General features: G+C 41.1%; 1 protein-coding gene across 3 annotated transcripts in view; it reads left to right on the plus strand.

The window, feature by feature from the left end:
- LOC127648904 (homer protein homolog 3) overlaps positions 1 to 18,087 on the plus strand; it is a 66,912-nt gene that overhangs the window by 38,244 nt on the left and 10,581 nt on the right. For all 3 annotated transcript variants that reach the window (XM_052133726.1, XM_052133727.1, XM_052133728.1), the window contains 4 exons: positions 491 to 622; positions 1,359 to 1,466; positions 8,194 to 8,327; positions 14,729 to 14,885. In XM_052133726.1, coding sequence (XP_051989686.1) covers positions 491 to 622; positions 1,359 to 1,466; positions 8,194 to 8,327; positions 14,729 to 14,885 — 531 coding nt within the window. The remainder of the gene's footprint in view (positions 1 to 490; positions 623 to 1,358; positions 1,467 to 8,193; positions 8,328 to 14,728; positions 14,886 to 18,087) is intronic.

The following is an 18,087-nucleotide window of genomic DNA, read 5'->3' on the forward strand; positions in this document are numbered from 1 at the left end:
ATTATGGTGGTAAAAGTTTAAATTAAAAAAAACAATTAGCACACGTAGATTTGTGTCCATTACCACGATTTTGCATTGCATGTAAACATCTATACTGGTGTTTTTGCCCATTACTGTTTACTAGAGAATAACCAGATGAATATGGGGCGGCTGTGTCTCAGGTGGTAGAGCGGGTCGGCTGCTAATCGCAGAGTTGGCGGTTCGATTCCCGGCCCACATGACTCCACATGCCGAAGTGTCCTTGGGCAAGACACTGAACCCCAAGTTGCTCCCAATGGCAGGCTAGCGCCTTACATAGCAGCTCTGCCGCCATTGGTGTGCGAGTGTGGGTGAATGGGTGAATGAGTCACAGTGTAAAGCGTTTTGAATACCGCTAAGGTTAAAAGAGCGCTATATAAGTGCAGACCATTAACCATGATTTAGTTTGTTTTAAACCTGAAAAAATAAGCACTATTTTTTGACAATTTTGTGTGATTGTGACTCTCTCCAGGCCATCATTAACAGCACTATCACACCCAACATGACATTCACGAAGACGTCTCAGAAGTTCGGTCAGTGGGCAGACAGCAGAGCAAACACTGTTTATGGACTCGGATTCGCCACAGAGCAGCAACTGCACCAGGTGTCGACATCAGGACCATATAATAAACATTTATCACCACACAGTAGAGCTTGTTAGGTTGTAGTCCAAAAACACAGAAGACAATTAGCATTTTCAAGCCATCGGTTCCTCAGGAATGTGCTATGGGTTTATATAATAGCAGTTTTAGTGCATGAGTAAAATAAGGTTTTCTCATTTTGCTCTAAAACATGAATTACACACAGTCATACCTCAAAAGTTAACTTTGAAGCTGCTGTGTTTATTAAAAACGCATTTTGCTATCATAATGCTAATTAAGGACTACAACTACCATCAGCCTGTGAGCTACATGCTCTAGGAAATGGATGCATTTTGTAGTCCTTATGTAGCGACGGGTTAGCAGCATGCATTTTTAAAAGACACAACCGCTTCAAAATCCAGGATTGAGGCATGACTGTGTGTCATTTATGTTCTAGAACAAAACGTGAAAGTATAATTAAATAATTTTCACCACAGTTCTTGTTATATACGTAAATTCCCTATTCGAAAAACCTACTGGGAATTCCCGAAGGAACTCATGGTGAAAAAGCCTCCCAGGATTGCCTATAAATTGATGTCACGACTGAACAGCTCTACATTCATGTTTGCCCCTCTTAAAGGGATAGTTCACCCAACAATGCCAATTCTGTCATTATTTACTCACACTACTGTTGTTCCAAACCTGTATGACTTTCTTTCATGCATTACAAGTGTTATGTATTTATGTATTTTTTTGTAGTTTGCTGAGCATTTTAAGGAGGTAAAGGAAGCTACACGTCTGGCCAGAGAGAAGTCGCAGGATAAGATGGAGTTGAGCAATGCAGCTCTCAGTATCGCAGCTCCGCAGGTGTGTCATCATATCAACACGGAATATTGCATGCAAGATGCATCAAATTGACACATTTTACATTTACATTTAGTCATTTAGCAGACGCCTTTATCCAAAGCAACTTACAAAAGAGACACACAGCAAGCAATCTGTCTTACAAAGTTTATCAACATCAACAGTATAGGACTGCCAAGTTCTCACAGTGGCTGGAGAAGTAAAGATGCTAGCACAGAAGAAAGGATTTTATTTATTTATTTATTTATTTGCAGTGCAGGCAGGGCTGGAAGATAAATCGGGTTTGTCACTGTCCTTTTCTGCATATCGTTGCCCCCTTCGGCATATCGCCATTTTGTGGCCCCTTCTGTATAACGCAACGGCTCATTTCAGCTTATCGCGGCCCATTCGGCCCGTTTCGCGGCCTGCCCACCAGCCCGCCTGGTTCTCCCGATGGCCAGTCGGCCCTGATCAGCCCCAAAGGGTGTCGGCCCGCCGGGAGTGCAGGTTAAGTACAGTAGTAAGTGCTATTAGTGTTAGCAATGACTAGCTAAGTGCTAAAACATGTTAAAATATGTTAGCAATGCCTAGCTAAGTGCTAAAACATGTTAGCAATGTCTAGATAAGTGTTAAAACATACTAAAACATGTTATCAATGCCTAGCTAAGTGCTAAAACACGTTAAAATATGTTAGCAATGCCTAGCTAAGTGCTAAAACATGTTAGCAATGCCTAGCTAAGTGCTAAAACATGTTAGCAATGTCTAGATAAGTGTTAAAACATACTAAAACATGTTAGCAATGCCTAGCTAAGTGCTAAAGCATGCTAACAACAGGCTAAATCATGCTAGCAACACCAGATTACTGCCACTTCAGATTTTGTAAATATGTTTAAACTTTCATAACTAGTTTAAATTTGCAGACAAAGCTTTTTCAAGCCAACCTCAAAGTTTGTCTACAAACATTATTGTCTCGTGTTTTGGTACAAGACTAGAGTATGTTATTATTAAAATTGTATTATTGATTGAATCTAAGTATTTGACATAAAAGGATGACACACGAGTCATTTTACATGGTTAAAAAAAATGGCTGTTATAAATATAAAAAAATGCCCCTGAAAATCAATTCCAGGAGAGCATATAATAATATAATAGTGTTTGTGTACAGTATAGTGCATCATTTTTGTGTGTAATCTATAGTTTGATAGCAAATAATCAAAACATTTTATCTAATGCTGGATTGCAATGCTCAGGCAACCAAACACAACACCATTAGCAACCATATAATGCATTAACAACCACTCAGAACACCTTAGCAACCTCATATCAATGCCCTGGCAACCACCAAAAAAACCTTGCATTCACATAGCAATGGCCTACCAACCATAGAAACGTCCTGGCAGCCACCCACATCACCTTATCAACCACATAGCAATGGCCTAGCAACCACCCAGAGCACCTTAACAACTACATACCAATACCCTAGCAACCACCCAGAAAACCCTAGCATCCGCATAGCAAAACTTTTACAGCCATTCAAAACACCTTAGCAACAGCATAGCAATGGCCTAGCAACCATCCACGACATTTTCCAACCCCATAGAAATGTCCTGGAAACCGACCACTCTAGCAACTGCATAGCTAACCCACCCTGGAAACCTTAGCAACCCCTTAGATTTGCCCTAGCAACCACATAGCAACAACCTAGCACCCACCCAGAACATCCTAACAACCTCATATCAATGCCCTGGCAACCAACATCACCCTAATCAACCCCCAACCAACAGCATTAACACCCTAGCAACCACCCAGAACACCTTAGCAATCACATAGTAATGGCCTAGCAACCATCTAGAACACCCTAGCAACCTCATTGCAATGGCCTAGCAACCACACATGACACCTTGGCAAGCACATAGAAATATCCTGGCAACCACCCACATCACCCTAACAACAGCATAGCAATGGCCTAGCAACCACTCAGAACACCTTAACAACCACATATCAATGCCTTGGCAGCTAGCATCACCCTTATCAACACCCAACCAATGGTGGGTGTTGATAGCAACCTCATGTTAACAACCTGGCAACCACCCAGAACACATTAGCAACTGCTTAACAATGGTGTAGCAACCATCTAGAACACCTTTGCAACCGCATAGCAACAGCCTAGCAACCACCCAAAACACCCTAATCAACCCCATTCTCAAGCAATGGCTAATAAACCATCCAGAACACCTTTGCAACCGCATAGCAACAGCCTAGCAACCTTCCAGTACACCCAACCGACCACATAGAAATGCCCTAGAAACCACCCAGAACACCCTAGCATTGTGACAGGGAGTTTTTCAAAGACCTCTCATATTTTCTTTGAAAATAAAGCCACATTTTCTTCGGAAAATGCACCTAGTTGTGCTTCTGTTTTTGCACCTCACAAATCTTTCCTCCTCAGGTGCTACGGTAAATAAAGGGTAACTGTAATCCAAGAGCCATCTCGGTAGAGAGAAACAGGAGAGAGAGGGATGGGATGAGCTGGGTCACTCATCGCACTGGGAAGTGAGGGAGAACTAGGACAGTGATATAATTATCTGCTGCTGTCCTGTTCTCTCTCACTCTCTCTCTCTCTCTCTCTCTCACTCTCTCTCACTCTCTCTTTCTCTCCAGCAATGTCCGTCTTTTATATCATGTCAAGCTGTTCATAGTTTCAGGTCAACAGGCTGTTGAAGAGTGATTAACCAATCACAGTGCTTGGCTACAGTGACCTCTTAACTTTGATGAGGACAACATTTCACACACATTTTTTTACACAATATGGTTTTGTTGTTTCACATTACAGGGTTCCCACGATCAGGGAATTTAAAAATTGTGATTTGCTTGCTTGGAAATACCATGGAAATGAATTAAATCTCAGAAAAATCATAGAAATGTATTTTTCCAGTTTGTACCTCTAAGATAAAAAGAAAGTGAAATTACATTAATAAAATCAAGCCTATTTTTTGACAATTAGAGGTTTCAGAATTGTGCCATTACTTTCTGGACATATACAATATATACAGTGTATATATATATATATATATATATATACACTGTATATATTGTATATATATATATATATATATATATATATATACACATATATATATGTTAGATATATATAACATACAGTGGCAAGAAAAAGTATGTGAACCCTTTGGAATTACCTGCATTTATGTATAAATCTGTTAAAATCTGGTTTGATCTTGAAGTTACAATAATAAAATTATTGTATTTTTGTACATACTGAATGCATCATTCAAACATTGAATGTGTGTAGGTTGTAAAAGTATGTGAACCCCTAGGCTAATGACGTCAACAAAAGCTAATTAGAATCAGGAGTTGGCAAACCTGGCAACCAATTAATGAAACTAGATTGGAGGTGTGGGTTAAGAGCTACTTTGACTTATAAAAAGCACTCAAATATTTTGAGCTTGATATTCACAAGAAGCATCTGCTGACGTGGACCATGCCTCACAAAAAAGATCTCCGAAGACCTACGATCAAGAACTGTTGCTTTGCATAAAGCTGGAAAGGGTCACCAAGTTATCTGGAAGAGTTTAGATATTCATCTGTCCACAGTTAGACAAACTGTATATAAATGGAGATGATTTAGTACTATAGCTACTCTCTCTAGAAGTGGCCGTGAGATATTCATCTGTCCACAGTTAGACAAACTGTCTATAAATGGAGATGATTTAGTACTATAGGTACTCTCACTAGAAGTGGCCGTTAGATATTCATCTGTGCACAGTTAAACAAACTGTCTATAAATGGAGATGATTTAGTACTATAGGTACTCTCACTAGAAGTGGCCGTTAGATATTCATCTGTGCACAGTTAAACAAACTGTCTATAAATGGAGATGATTTAGTACTATAGGTACTCTCACTAGAAGTGGCCGTTAGATATTCATCTGTGCACAGTTAGACAAACTGTCTATAAATGGAGATGATTTAGTACTATAGGTACTCTCACTAGAAGTGGCCGTTAGATATTCATCTGTCCACAGTTAGACAAACTGTCTATAAATGATGATTTAGTACTATAGGTACTCTCACTAGAAGTGGCCGTTAGATATTCATCTGTGCACAGTTAATCAAACAGTCTATAAATGGAGATGATTTAGTACTGTAGGTACTCTCTCTAGAAGTGGCGGTTAGATATTCATCTGTCCACAGTTAGACAAACTGTCTATAAATGGAGATGATTTAGTACTATAGGTACTCTCTCTAGAAGTGGCCGTTAGATATTCATCTCTCCACAGTTAGACAAACTGTCTATAAATGGAGGTAATTTAGTACTATAGGTACTCTCACTAGAGTTGGCCGTCCAGCCAAGACGACTCAAAGGACACACACAGAATGCTCAGCAAGGTCAAAAATAACCTAGAGTGACAGATGAAGATTTATAGGAATCATTGGAACTGGTTAACATCTCTGTTCATGAGTCGACTATACAGAAAACATTAAACAGGTATGGTGTCCATGGCAGGACATCACGAAGGAAGCAGCTACTTTCAAATAAAAACATTGCTGCACCTGAAGTTTGCCAAAGACCACCTTGACACCCCACAACACTTCTGTCTGTGTGCCAGCTGAAGCTCAGTAGAAGTTGAGTGATTCAGCAGGACAATGATCCTACACATCAAAGTAAATCCACTACAGAATGACTTTAAAAAAAGAAAATACACCTTTTGGAGTGTCCCAGTCAGAGCCGAGACCTTACCCCAATAGAGATGCTGTGGAATGACCTCAAGTGAGCCGTTCACACTAGAGACATCCTGAGAATATGTCTGATCTGAAGAAGTTCTGTAAGGAAGAATGATCCAGAAATCCTTCTGAACGTTGTGCAGGTTAGTCCGCATCTACCGGAAAGGCTTGATTGAGGTTATTGCTGTCAAAGAAGGATCGACCAGTTATTAAACCCAAGGGTTCACTTACATTTTCCACAGCACTGTGAGTGTTTAATGGCATGTGTTCAATAAAGACATGACAGATTGTAACTGTTTGTGTGTTGTTAGCCTAAGCACATTGTGTTTGTCTATATTATCATTTGATTTTGGGGTTAAATATGTCCTGGACATGTTACTTTGAGGGTCACACATAAAATGATTTGGTAATACTTTACAATGAGGTTGTATTTGTTAACATTAGTTACTGTAACCACATTAGTCAACATTAACCAACACTTAACATGTTTGCAGAACTTATTCATCTTGTTTAATGTTAATTTCATTATGCACTAGTACATTTAAATTATAAGTTGTACATGTTAATGTGAGTTGATGCATTGTGAACTAACAATGAACAATTTTATTTTCATGGTGTTAAAATATTTGTGTTATTTCATGATCGCTAATTCATTTACTTCTGTTAACAAATAGAAACCTGCGCTCGCAGTACATAACTTTATCTACACATATAAAGGTTAATTATCTTCTGTGTCTTTTATCATTCTCCCTCAATGCTTTCAAACTCGACGCTGTCAGTTCTCACAGGTGAGTTTCTAATTTACTCATGAGCTTTCAAATCGAGTTCTGAGACTGTAAAATATTTAAAACCTCAAATTGTGGATAGTTTCATCCCGTTGGCCCACTGTGGCATTGAGCAGGGGTTGGAAGATCTGAGCAGCTGCTGTGGTTTGTGCTTTATCATACTTTAACACGCAAACTTCACGTGTCCCGTGAGCCACATACCGTTGACTAATGGCAGAAATTTGTTCTTATTTTTCAGAGGCTAAAATGATTCATAAATAATATTGTGTGTTTATAATCTTGTGTCAATATAAAAAAAACATAACTTTTGGTGTCGCTGTAACGTATTTTAGCCCTCACAGATATGCTCGTCCATAGACATTCAGTCTAATTTACAGTTCAAGCACCTCCCTTGTTGTTTCATTGAATATCTCGGCCTCTGAGTGGACTACAAGCTCAATTTATGTGCAGTTAGAAAGCTGAGATCCTCCCCTTTGCGAAGATATATAACATTTTATAATCAATAGTCGTAAACATATTTTCTGATGATATGTTTTGCATGCTTTTCCTGCTGGATGGCATATTTTGTTTTGGACATCTGAGATACAACATTGAATTATTCAGCCAAGCAAACTCACAGACAAGTAAACAATGGCTTGTTTTTTTAGAAAACTCCTTAAGGTAAAAGTAAATATAAAGTTTTTGGCTATTTGGGGCTTACAGCAGCAGTTATCAGAGCATAAACGTGACATTTGTATTTGATGATTTACAGAAATCAGGTTTTACTTTATGATTCGATTGAAAAGCTTTTGAACTGTGGTATTAAGGGATCATAATATCCTGTACAGTCACATTCCTGAAAATGAGAGCTTTCATTTGATATATGACTTGTCCATTTATGTGCTTTGTGAAGGACTTTTATTTTCAGATAAATATGTCTACCCCATGACCTCTAGGGGGCGCTAATTTTCAATGCGAATGATTTGAGGCCTTATATTGTTATTTTAAGTACCATAAATACAGAAGCGATGGTTATTGCTGAAAAGTTCAGATTCTAAGCTTTCAAATGACACCACATATGCCTGACTTATATATACAGAGACTTTAACGTTTTAAGCGTAATCCGCCAGCGGGTCCAACAGAGTTTAAATTTCAGTTTTTTCTTAAAACCAGCCAGTGTCAGTGACATGCTGAGCTGTAAATGTGTGTCTGGGTGTGTTTGATAACTCTGTGTGTGTTTTGTAGGATCTGTCTGATGAGCTGCAGTCTCCTCCTATGATGTGTGTGAACGGGCCAGAAGACAAACTCTTCAGGAGTCAAAGCGCTGATATCACTCTGTCCTCAGACAAAGAGCGCATTAAAAAGATGCTCTCAGAGGGGTAAGAGCATCACCGCACCTACTGTTGCGTACGTTCGTTTACGTACGTTCTCCTATTTGACGATTGCTTTACAGACCACATTTGTGAGACTAATGTGTGTAACATCCATTTATGACATCATAATGGCTCATTTCCTGCCTGGAAGGGCCTGTAATATGCCACTTTACCTTGCGAGTGGTTGTTACATTCACATTACAATTCAGTTTGATTCCTCATGTTTATCTTTGAAAGTGTTATCTGTGTTTGAGGACATCATTCCTAAATATGTTTGCTAAGGCAAGCATCACCATTCCTACTGTACATAATGGTACTTCATTTTAGAGATTTAACTTTTTGAATTTTTGATGGAGCCATATTTAGAGACCAGAATGTCATAGAGACTTATGGGTGGGCTGTATAGAGCTGTTCAGATGTTCCCATCTGGTGCAAACTGAGAGAAGGTCTACTGTGGCACAAACGTTAATGATGGTTACGTGAGGAATGCGTCACAACACAGTGCATCGCACCCTGCTGCGTGTGGGGCTGTGTAGCCGCAGACCAGTCAGAATGCCCTTGATGACCCCTGTCCACCGTTGAAAGCGCCTACAATGCACACTCAAGTGCAATAAGGTCTCCTGGTCCAATGAGTCCCATTTTTTTAACATCACGTGGATGGCCATACATGTACACCATTTACCTGGGGAAGTGATTGCACCAGGATGCACTGTGAGAAGATGACACGCCAGTAGAGGGAGTATGATGCTCTGGGCAATGTTATGCTGGGAAACGCTGGGTCTGGCCATTGATGTGTACGTCAGTTTGACATCTGTGGGATGTGCTGAACAACTAAGTCCCATCAACGGCGACTCCACCTCGCAACTTACAGGACTTGAAGGATCTGCTGCTAATGTATTGGTGCCAGATACTACAGGACACCTTCGGGGATCTTGAGGAGTCCATGCCTTGGCGGGTCGGTGCTGTTTTGGTGGCACACGGAGGACCAACAGTATATTAGGCAGGTGGTCATAATGTTTTGGCTTTTCAGTGTATATTGTAGTATGAAGTATCTTCAAGTAATGTTTACCACAGACCTTTTATTACTAATAAATTGAAATACCCTATTATAAAAACCCACATAAAAATTCCAGTGGGAACCCATTGGTAAATTAGCCTTCCAAGTTAGCCATAAAAATGACATCGTGGCTGAAAGGCTCTGTTGTTCTGGTCAAGTTAGCAGCCACCCAGAATACCTTAGCAATGGCATAGCAAGTTCCTGGCATCCTCAAAGCAATGCCCTGGTAACCACCTAGAACACCCCAGCAACCACATAGCAATACCCTGGCAACCACCCTGAACACCCTAGCAACCCCATTGGTAAATTAGCCTTCCAATTTAACCAACAAAATTACATCAGCGCTGAACAGCTCTGTTGTTTTGACAAGTTAGCAACCACCCAGAACACCTTAGCGACCACATTGCAATGCCCTGGCAACCACTAAACACCCTAACAACTGTATAGCAATGTCCTTGCAACCACCCAGAACACCCTAGTGACCACATAGCAACGCAAATGAACCACTCAGAACACCCTATCAAGCACGTACCCTGGCAACCACCTTGAACATCCCACCAACTGCATAGCAATGCCCTTGTGACCACCCAGTACACACTAGCAACCGCAAAGCAACACCCTTGTAACCACTGAGAACACCCTATAAAAAAATGCATAGCAATGCCCTTACAACAACCCAGAACACCTGAGAGACCACATAGCAATGCCATAGTAACCACGCAGAACACCCTAGCATCAGCATAACAACGCCCTGGCTTCTAATATGAACATCCTAGCAACCACAGAGCACCACCCTGGAAACCATCATGAACACCCTAGCAAAGGCATAGCAACACCCTTGCAACCACCGAGGATACCCTAGCAACTGCATAGCAATGCCCTTACAACCACCCTAAACACCTTAGCAACCACATAGTAATTCCCTGGCAACCACCCATAAGACTCTAGCAACCACATAGCAATGCCATAGTAACCACCCAGAACACCCTAGCAACCACCGAGGATACCCTAGCAACTGCATAGCAATGCCCTGCCAATCACCCAGAACACCCTATTTTTCTGTCCATAAAGTGGCTTATCTGACTGATTTCTGGTGTTATTATAGTGAATAAATGGACTAGAGCATAGATCTGTTTTTACAATCTCTTGAGTAACACACACACAAACACAAACATACACGCATGAATCAACATGTTGTTAATTCTCACCCTTCTTCCTCTTGTGTTGCGTAACGGAGCTTCATTACAGGGTTCATTTATAACTATTGCTATGTAGAGCGTTTCAATAATTCCTGTTAAAATAACTCCAACAGAACATTTGCATGGGGTGGCTCTCCACCTTGCATCTTTTTGGTTTCTGGAAACATTTCATGCACAAAACTGTGCAGAATATTCCATTGCAGCACTCTTTATTAGAGGCTATTCTGAAAACTTTAATTGTTAATACATATACTTAATGTAGCTTATGCAACAGCATTTGTCAGTCCAAAATGTTAAACCATCATAAAATGGCCTTTGACTTAGGAAGCATTTAAATACTACAGTATTTATGTTGTCATAGTGATAACGATGACACCATTTTTGTTTCATATCATGTATCTTGTGCTATGTATTTGTCTTTGATTTGATGTATATTTTCCAGCTATTGTCTATTACCTATGGTGGTGCCAGTATTTAAAGAGCAGGCTCGCTGATTGCTGATACAATTCTGATATGATATTATGCAATTTAATAGTAAATCAGATGAACACTGTATATACAGTATTTATATATAATCTGATGAGCCAAAACATTATGACCACCTGCTTAATATGCTGTTGGTCCACCGCATGCCTCCAAAATAGCACAGATCCACCGAGGCATGGACTCAACGAGATCCCTGAAGGTGTCCTGTGGTATCTGGAACCAAAACATTAGCAACAGATTTTTTAAGTCCTGTAAATTGCGAGGTGGAGCCGCTGTGGATTGGACTTGTTGATCTAGCACATCCAACAGATGCTCAATCGGATTGAGATCTGGGAATTTGGAGGGCAGGGCAACACTTTGAACTCTTCATCATGTTCCTCAAACCATTCACGAACAATGTGTGCAGTTTGACAGGGTGCATTATCCTGCTGAAAGAGGCCACTGCCATCAGGGATTACCGTTGCCATGAAGGGGTGTACCTATTCTGCAACTATGTTTAGGTAGGTGGCAGGTAAATGCTTATGGGGCGGCTGTGGCTCAGGTGGTAGAGCGGGTCGGCCACTAATCGCAGGGTTGGTGGTTTGATTCCCGGCCAACTCTACATACCGAAGTGTCCTTGGGCAAGACACTGAACCCCAAGTTGCTCCCAATGGCAGGTTAGCGCCTTGCATGGCGACATGGCGACGGGATTGCCTTTGTTGTCCTCGCTCAGTTTGGCCCTTGTCATAGTCGCTCAACTCCTGCCCATTTCTCCTGCATTCAACACGTTGATTTCCAGAACTGATTTTTCACTTACAATTGCATTGTTTTTTTGGCGGTTTGTTTAGGGACATTGTCATGCTGAAAGGTGAACTGCCTGCCCATATTCAGTTGTCGAGCAGAGGGCCACAAATTTTCCTCAAGTATTGCCACCACTATGCTTCACAAAGTGCAAATGAGACTTAGTGTGACTCTTTTTACATTTCTGCTTTGTGTAAAGCTTGGGAGATTGTTGTCACATGCACAGACCGATCAATCTCAGCCATAAGGGCTTGTAAATCCTTCAAAGTTGCCTTGGCCTCTCGATAGCTTCCCTGATGAATATCCTCCTGGCATGATCATCCAGTTTGGAGGGATGGCCCAATCTAGGCAAGGTTTTGGTGGTTCCATGCACTTTCCACGTCATAATAATGCTCTGAACCGTACTCAGAGGGATAGTTAAAGCCTTTGAAATCTTTTTGTACCCTTCACCTAACCTGTGCCTTTCCACAATTTTATCCTGGAGCCCTTTTGAAAGCACCGTTCCACCCGTTGTGAATTCTTAAATTATCACCATGCACTACTAATAATGGAGTCCTCATGGAACAGACGATTTTATTCTGTAATCAAAATCACTACAGTTGATGTCAGGTGGGGGGGGGAATTATCCAGGTATGTGATCTGAAAGGTGATTGGTTGCACCTGGGCAGGTTTTTTAAGGATACTATTAGGGGGCTGATCACTTATCCAAACCAGGTATTTAACTAATACATTTGTAATAATTTCGCAGAATTTTTGTAAATTTTTTTTTTCTCACTTTGAACGCAAACATTCTCCATTGACCTCTCTCATCAACATGGCATTTTCATCCACAGAACTGCCGCTCACTGGATGTTTTTTGATTTTGGCACCATTCGGAGTAAACTCTAGAGACCGTTGTGTGTGAAAATCCCAGAAATACTCAAACCAGCCCACATTGTCTGGCACCAACGATCATGCCACGGCTGAAAGGTCACATTTTTTCCCCATTCTGATGGTTGATGGTCTGACATTAACTGAAGCTCCCGAACCAAAACAGACTGATTTTCTGCATTGCACTGCTGACACACGATTGGGTGATTAGATAATCGCATGAAAAAGTAGGTGTACAGGTGTTCCTAATAAAGTGCTCAGAGAGTGTATATACACTGATGAGCCAATACATTATGACCACTCACAGGTGAAGCGAATAACGTTGATCATCTCCTAACAAGGCCACACGGTTCTTGTAGTCAAGGTGTTGAATGCAGGAGAAATGGGCAGGAGTGAAGACCTGAGCGGCTTTGACAAGGCCTAAATTGTTATGGCCAGACGACTGGGTCAGAGCATCTCTAAAACGGCTTGTGGGGTGCTCCCGGTCAGCAGTGGTGAGCACTTACTGACAGTGGTCCAAGGAGGGACAAACCACAAACCTGCGACAGGGCTCATCGATGCGTGAGGGCAATGAAGGCTATCCCATCTGGTCTGAACCGACAGAAGGTCAACTGTGGCACAAGTCACAGAATAGTTTAATAATGGTTACGGGATGAATGTGTCATAACACACAGTGCATCGTACCCTGCTGTGTATGGGGCTGCATAGACACAGACCGTTCAGAGTGCCCATGATGACCCCAGTCCACAGTCGAAAGCGCCTACAATGGGCACAGGAGCGTCGGAACTGGACCTTGGAGCAGTGGAAGAAGGTTCTGTTTTCTTTTACATCATGTGGGTGGCCATATATGTGTAAGCCGTTTACCTGGGGAAATGATGGCACCAGGATGCACTCTGGGAAGACGACAAGCCAGTGGAGGGAGTATGATGCTCTGGGCAACGTTCTGCTGGGAAACCCTGGGTCCAGCCATTCATGTGGACATCAATTTGACACGTGCCACCTACCTAAACATAGTTGCAGACCAGGTACACCCCTGATGGCAGTTGCCTCTTTCAGCAGGATAATGCGTCCTGCCACACTACACACATTGTTCGGGAATGATCTGAGGAACATGATGAAGAGTTCAAGCTTTTTCCCTGGCCTCCAAATTCCCCAGATTTTATCCAAAGCGACTTACAGTGCCCTTATTACAGGGACAATCCCCCCGGAGCAACCTGGAGTTAAGTGCCTTGCTCAAGGACAGCGAACCAGCGACCTTCTGATTAACAGTTATGTGCTTTAGCCCACTATGCCACCATCACTCCAAGGATCTGTTGCTAATGTCTTGGTGCCAGATACCTTCAGAGGTCTTGTAGAGTCCATGCCTCGGTGGGTTGGCACTGTTTTGGCAGCACGTGGAGGCCAACAGCATATTAGGCAGGTGGTCATAATGTTTCAACTCTTAATGGATTTAGGTCAGGGCTTTGTGATGGCCACTCCAATACCTTGACTTTGTTGTCCTTCAGCCATTTTGCCACAACTCTGGACGTATGCTTGGGGTCATTGTCCATTTGGAAGAACCATTTGAGACAAAGCTTTAACTTTCTGGCTGATGTCTTGAGATGCTGCTTCAATATATCCACATAATGTTCACTTCCTGATGATGCCAGCTATTTGGTGAAGTGCACCAGTCCCTCTTGCAGCAACCCCACAACATGATGCTGCCACCCTCATGCTTCACGGTTGGGATGGTGTTCTTCTGCTGGCAAGCCTCACCCTTTTTCCTCCAAACATAACGATGGTCATTATTGCCAAACAGTTCAATTACTTGTGTCATGCACACAGCAGATGTCCTAAACAACTTGCCAAAACTATAGCTCATTTGAAATCTGTAGTGTGGTAAAAACATTTGCTTTAATGACCTCAACCTAAGTGTATGTAAACTTCTGACTTCATCTGTGTATATATACATACAAATAAAAATATTTGAAAACAGAAACATGTGGATTACTGATTATTATTCTCTCTTTCTGCAGGTCCATCTGTGAGATAAATCTTGAAGCAGAGCTCTTCACATTACAGGACAGTAATGCTAAACTTGTGGCCGCGCTGCATGAAGCTAACGCTAACGTTGAGCAGTGGAAGAAACAGCTAGTGGCGTATCAAGAGGAGACGGATAGATTACGAGACCAGGTGAAACTATTATCTCAGTTTTCCGCTTAATTCTTTTGATCAATTTAGCACTTAAACATCTAATGCTAATGATACAACCCACAAGTAATGGCCGTTAAGTACAATTGTATGAATGAATCCTGTGCATGCTAGAAACATGTCGACAGTTTCAGTAAATATATTAAATAAACCGCTAAAAGACTAAATGTAAATGCAGAAGTTACTTTAACTCACTCTTTAAACTGTTGCTCCGTCATACAGTACTTGACTTGGAAGAAAAATCAATTACCATAGAAGAAGACCGTTTATGCTACTATTTTATATAGCGCCCCTTGTGGCAACACTAAGAATGCAACGCATGCTTGCTTTATGAATTGCTTTCTGACTTATTTCAGAACACCACAACGTGTGAAATTTAACTTGCATAGCTAGAAGTGTTTGTTGAGCATTGTTCGACCATATGCTCAAATTCAAGTAAAAGATATTTCAAGAAAATCTGTGACCCTGGGCGTTGTTTGACCCTATTTAGGAGGGCTTCAGACCCCTTAAAATTCCTCTCAACCCCACTAAAAATCTGTGACTTTGCAAATAGCCCCAAAGTCACAATGCTGCACTTGTTTGTAGTTGCTGTAAAGACTGACTAAAGCACGAGCCAAAAGCATTTGAGTGCAGGCTGTGAAGGAGCATATCATTGGTTTGACCCACTGAATGAACGCACCCCGTTTCCTCATTCGCTTCCTGAACGAGTGAGGATCAGGGACAGGAGTCTCTTTTGACTGATTGAAGGAGTGGAGGAGGAATGATGCTTGTTTAGTCCGGTAACCTCATTTAGAAAGGGGAGAAAGAGGCTGGATGAATCAAGAGTAAATGTGACTAATGACATTACAATGATATCAGTATGAGCCCCCCTAAGATTGAAATTCTAGAATCGCCCCTGTCTGTGACTCTTCATTGATCCAAACAGCAGTGTCATCATCACTCTCTTGTCTCAGTTCTCACCGTGTTCTCTCGTTAATGACTAGAGTGCGAGTTCAGTAGCTCTCTCTCTCTCTCTCTCTCTCTCTCAGCACAGAACAGGCGACCAGGTGGCTGAAAATGGTTCATGTCTCAGGGGACAAGAGAGAGAGAGAGAGAGAGAGAGAGAGAGAGAGGGAGAGGGATGGGGTGGTGGTTTGTAGGACATCAGTATCCTACTTTCAATGGCCTAGTTAGGAGGAATGAAATATAACCAGGGGAGCTGCCAGACCCTCGTTTGGGAAACTTTTTTGCGCCTTACACGGTTAAAAATAAGCCAGTCTCTCTTAAGACACTCCAAGTGGCAAAGACCTTTAGGAGGTGCTCCTTTTTCTCCTGTGTGTGTGTGTGTGTGTGTTTAGTGATAATACAGCACTTTTGGTAGATAGAAGCGCATTGTGTTTTCCCTGGATGGATGTAACGAGAGAAGTAGGGCTGCACGATTTGGACAGTCATATTGCATATATTTTGAAAAATATTGTGATTGCGATATGAACAAAAAAAAAATTTTTGTCTATTTTTAAGATATACACATTTACATGTCATAACAAATTCCATCTAATTGAATTTTGTAAATGTAAAGCCACTGACTACCACCCCTGGAGTTGCAAGTTCGAATCCAGGGCGTGCTGAGTGACTCCAGCCAGGTGTCCTAAGCAACCAAATTGGCCCGGTTGCTAGGGAGGGTAGAGTCACATGGGGTAACCTCCTCGTGGTGAGTTGTGTGTGGATCGTGGAGAGTAGCATGAGCTTCCACATGCTGTGAGTCTCCACGGTGTCATGCACAATGAGTCATGGGATAAGATGCGCGGATTGATGGTTTCAGACGCGGAGGCAATTGAAACTTGTCCTCCACCACCCGGATTGAGGTGAGTAACCGCGCCACCACGAGGACCTACTAAGTAGTGGGAATTGGGCATTCCAAATTGGGAAGTAGGGGGGATAAATAAAAAAATTACACAATTCAATCTTAAGGAATTTTGTTATGAAATACACAATTTTCCAGGAGATTTTACAGGTATGTGCTCAATGGGTTTAATATTTAATTAAAAACACACCGGAGATCATAATGTATATTGTGGCTATTGGATGGTTGTTTTTTCTGAATTCTGTTTTATTATCAAAATTGTGTCTAATAAATTAATTAATTAAAATGTAGGTACATGTAGGTATTTTTCTCATATTCCATGACTTTTCCATGACTGGAAATCTGCATTGCAAAATTCCAGGGGATTCACATGGGAACGCTGTAAGTAACACCTTTTGACCAAACTTAGATAATATTCTTCCTGTGCGCTACTGCCATTAAAAAAGACTCAGAAGGCCTCTAAAAAGTATTCAGACATTTTCCAATCCAGCCAAAGATAAACACATAAATAAATAAAATAGCTTACTATTCATCATCATCAATTAAAAAAATTCCCAGCCAAATTTAATATTAAATTATTGCAGTATAATATCTATTATTATTATTATTATTATTATTATTATACAATGGTAATATATTGAGCTTTTATTTCATAATATAAGCATGCTTTTATTTTGGCGGGCAGTTTCTGGTTGCAGCAGGTTCACAACATTTGTACAATGTGCTGCTTGTTTTAACATCTCATCGTCTGTCCACAAATAACCAATACCTTGAGGTATTTTGTTTGTATGTTAACTTGTTTCGGCCAAAGATATTTGGATTTCTGCAAAAGTGAAATTCAATTGAAACTGGAGCACTTTAAATATAACATGCTTAGCGCAATATTTAAGCAAACAGAACCGAAAACAGAGCACATCTGTTACTCTGATCACGAGATGGAGTTATTGAGCACAGACCCGTGCTGAAAACACTGTAATAATACACATATACAGTGGATATAAAAAGTCTACACACCCCTGTTAAAATGCCAGGTTCTTGTGATGTAAAATAATGAGACAAAGATAAATCATGTCAGAACTTTTTCCACCTTTGATGTGACCTATAACGTGAACAATTCAATTGAAAAACAAACTGAAATCTTTGAGGGGGAAAAATAAAAATTGAGTGTGCACACCCTTAAACTAATACTTTGTTGAAGCACCTTTTGATTATACTACAGCACTCAGTCTTTTTGGGTAGGAGTCTATTAGCATGGCACATCTTGACATGGCAATATTTGCCCACTCTTCTTTGCAAAAGCGCTCCAGATCTGTCAGATTGCGAGGACATCTCCTGTGCACA

Source organism: Xyrauchen texanus, chromosome 9 (assembly GCF_025860055.1).
Source record: "Xyrauchen texanus isolate HMW12.3.18 chromosome 9, RBS_HiC_50CHRs, whole genome shotgun sequence".
Lineage (NCBI taxonomy): Eukaryota > Metazoa > Chordata > Actinopteri > Cypriniformes > Catostomidae > Xyrauchen > Xyrauchen texanus.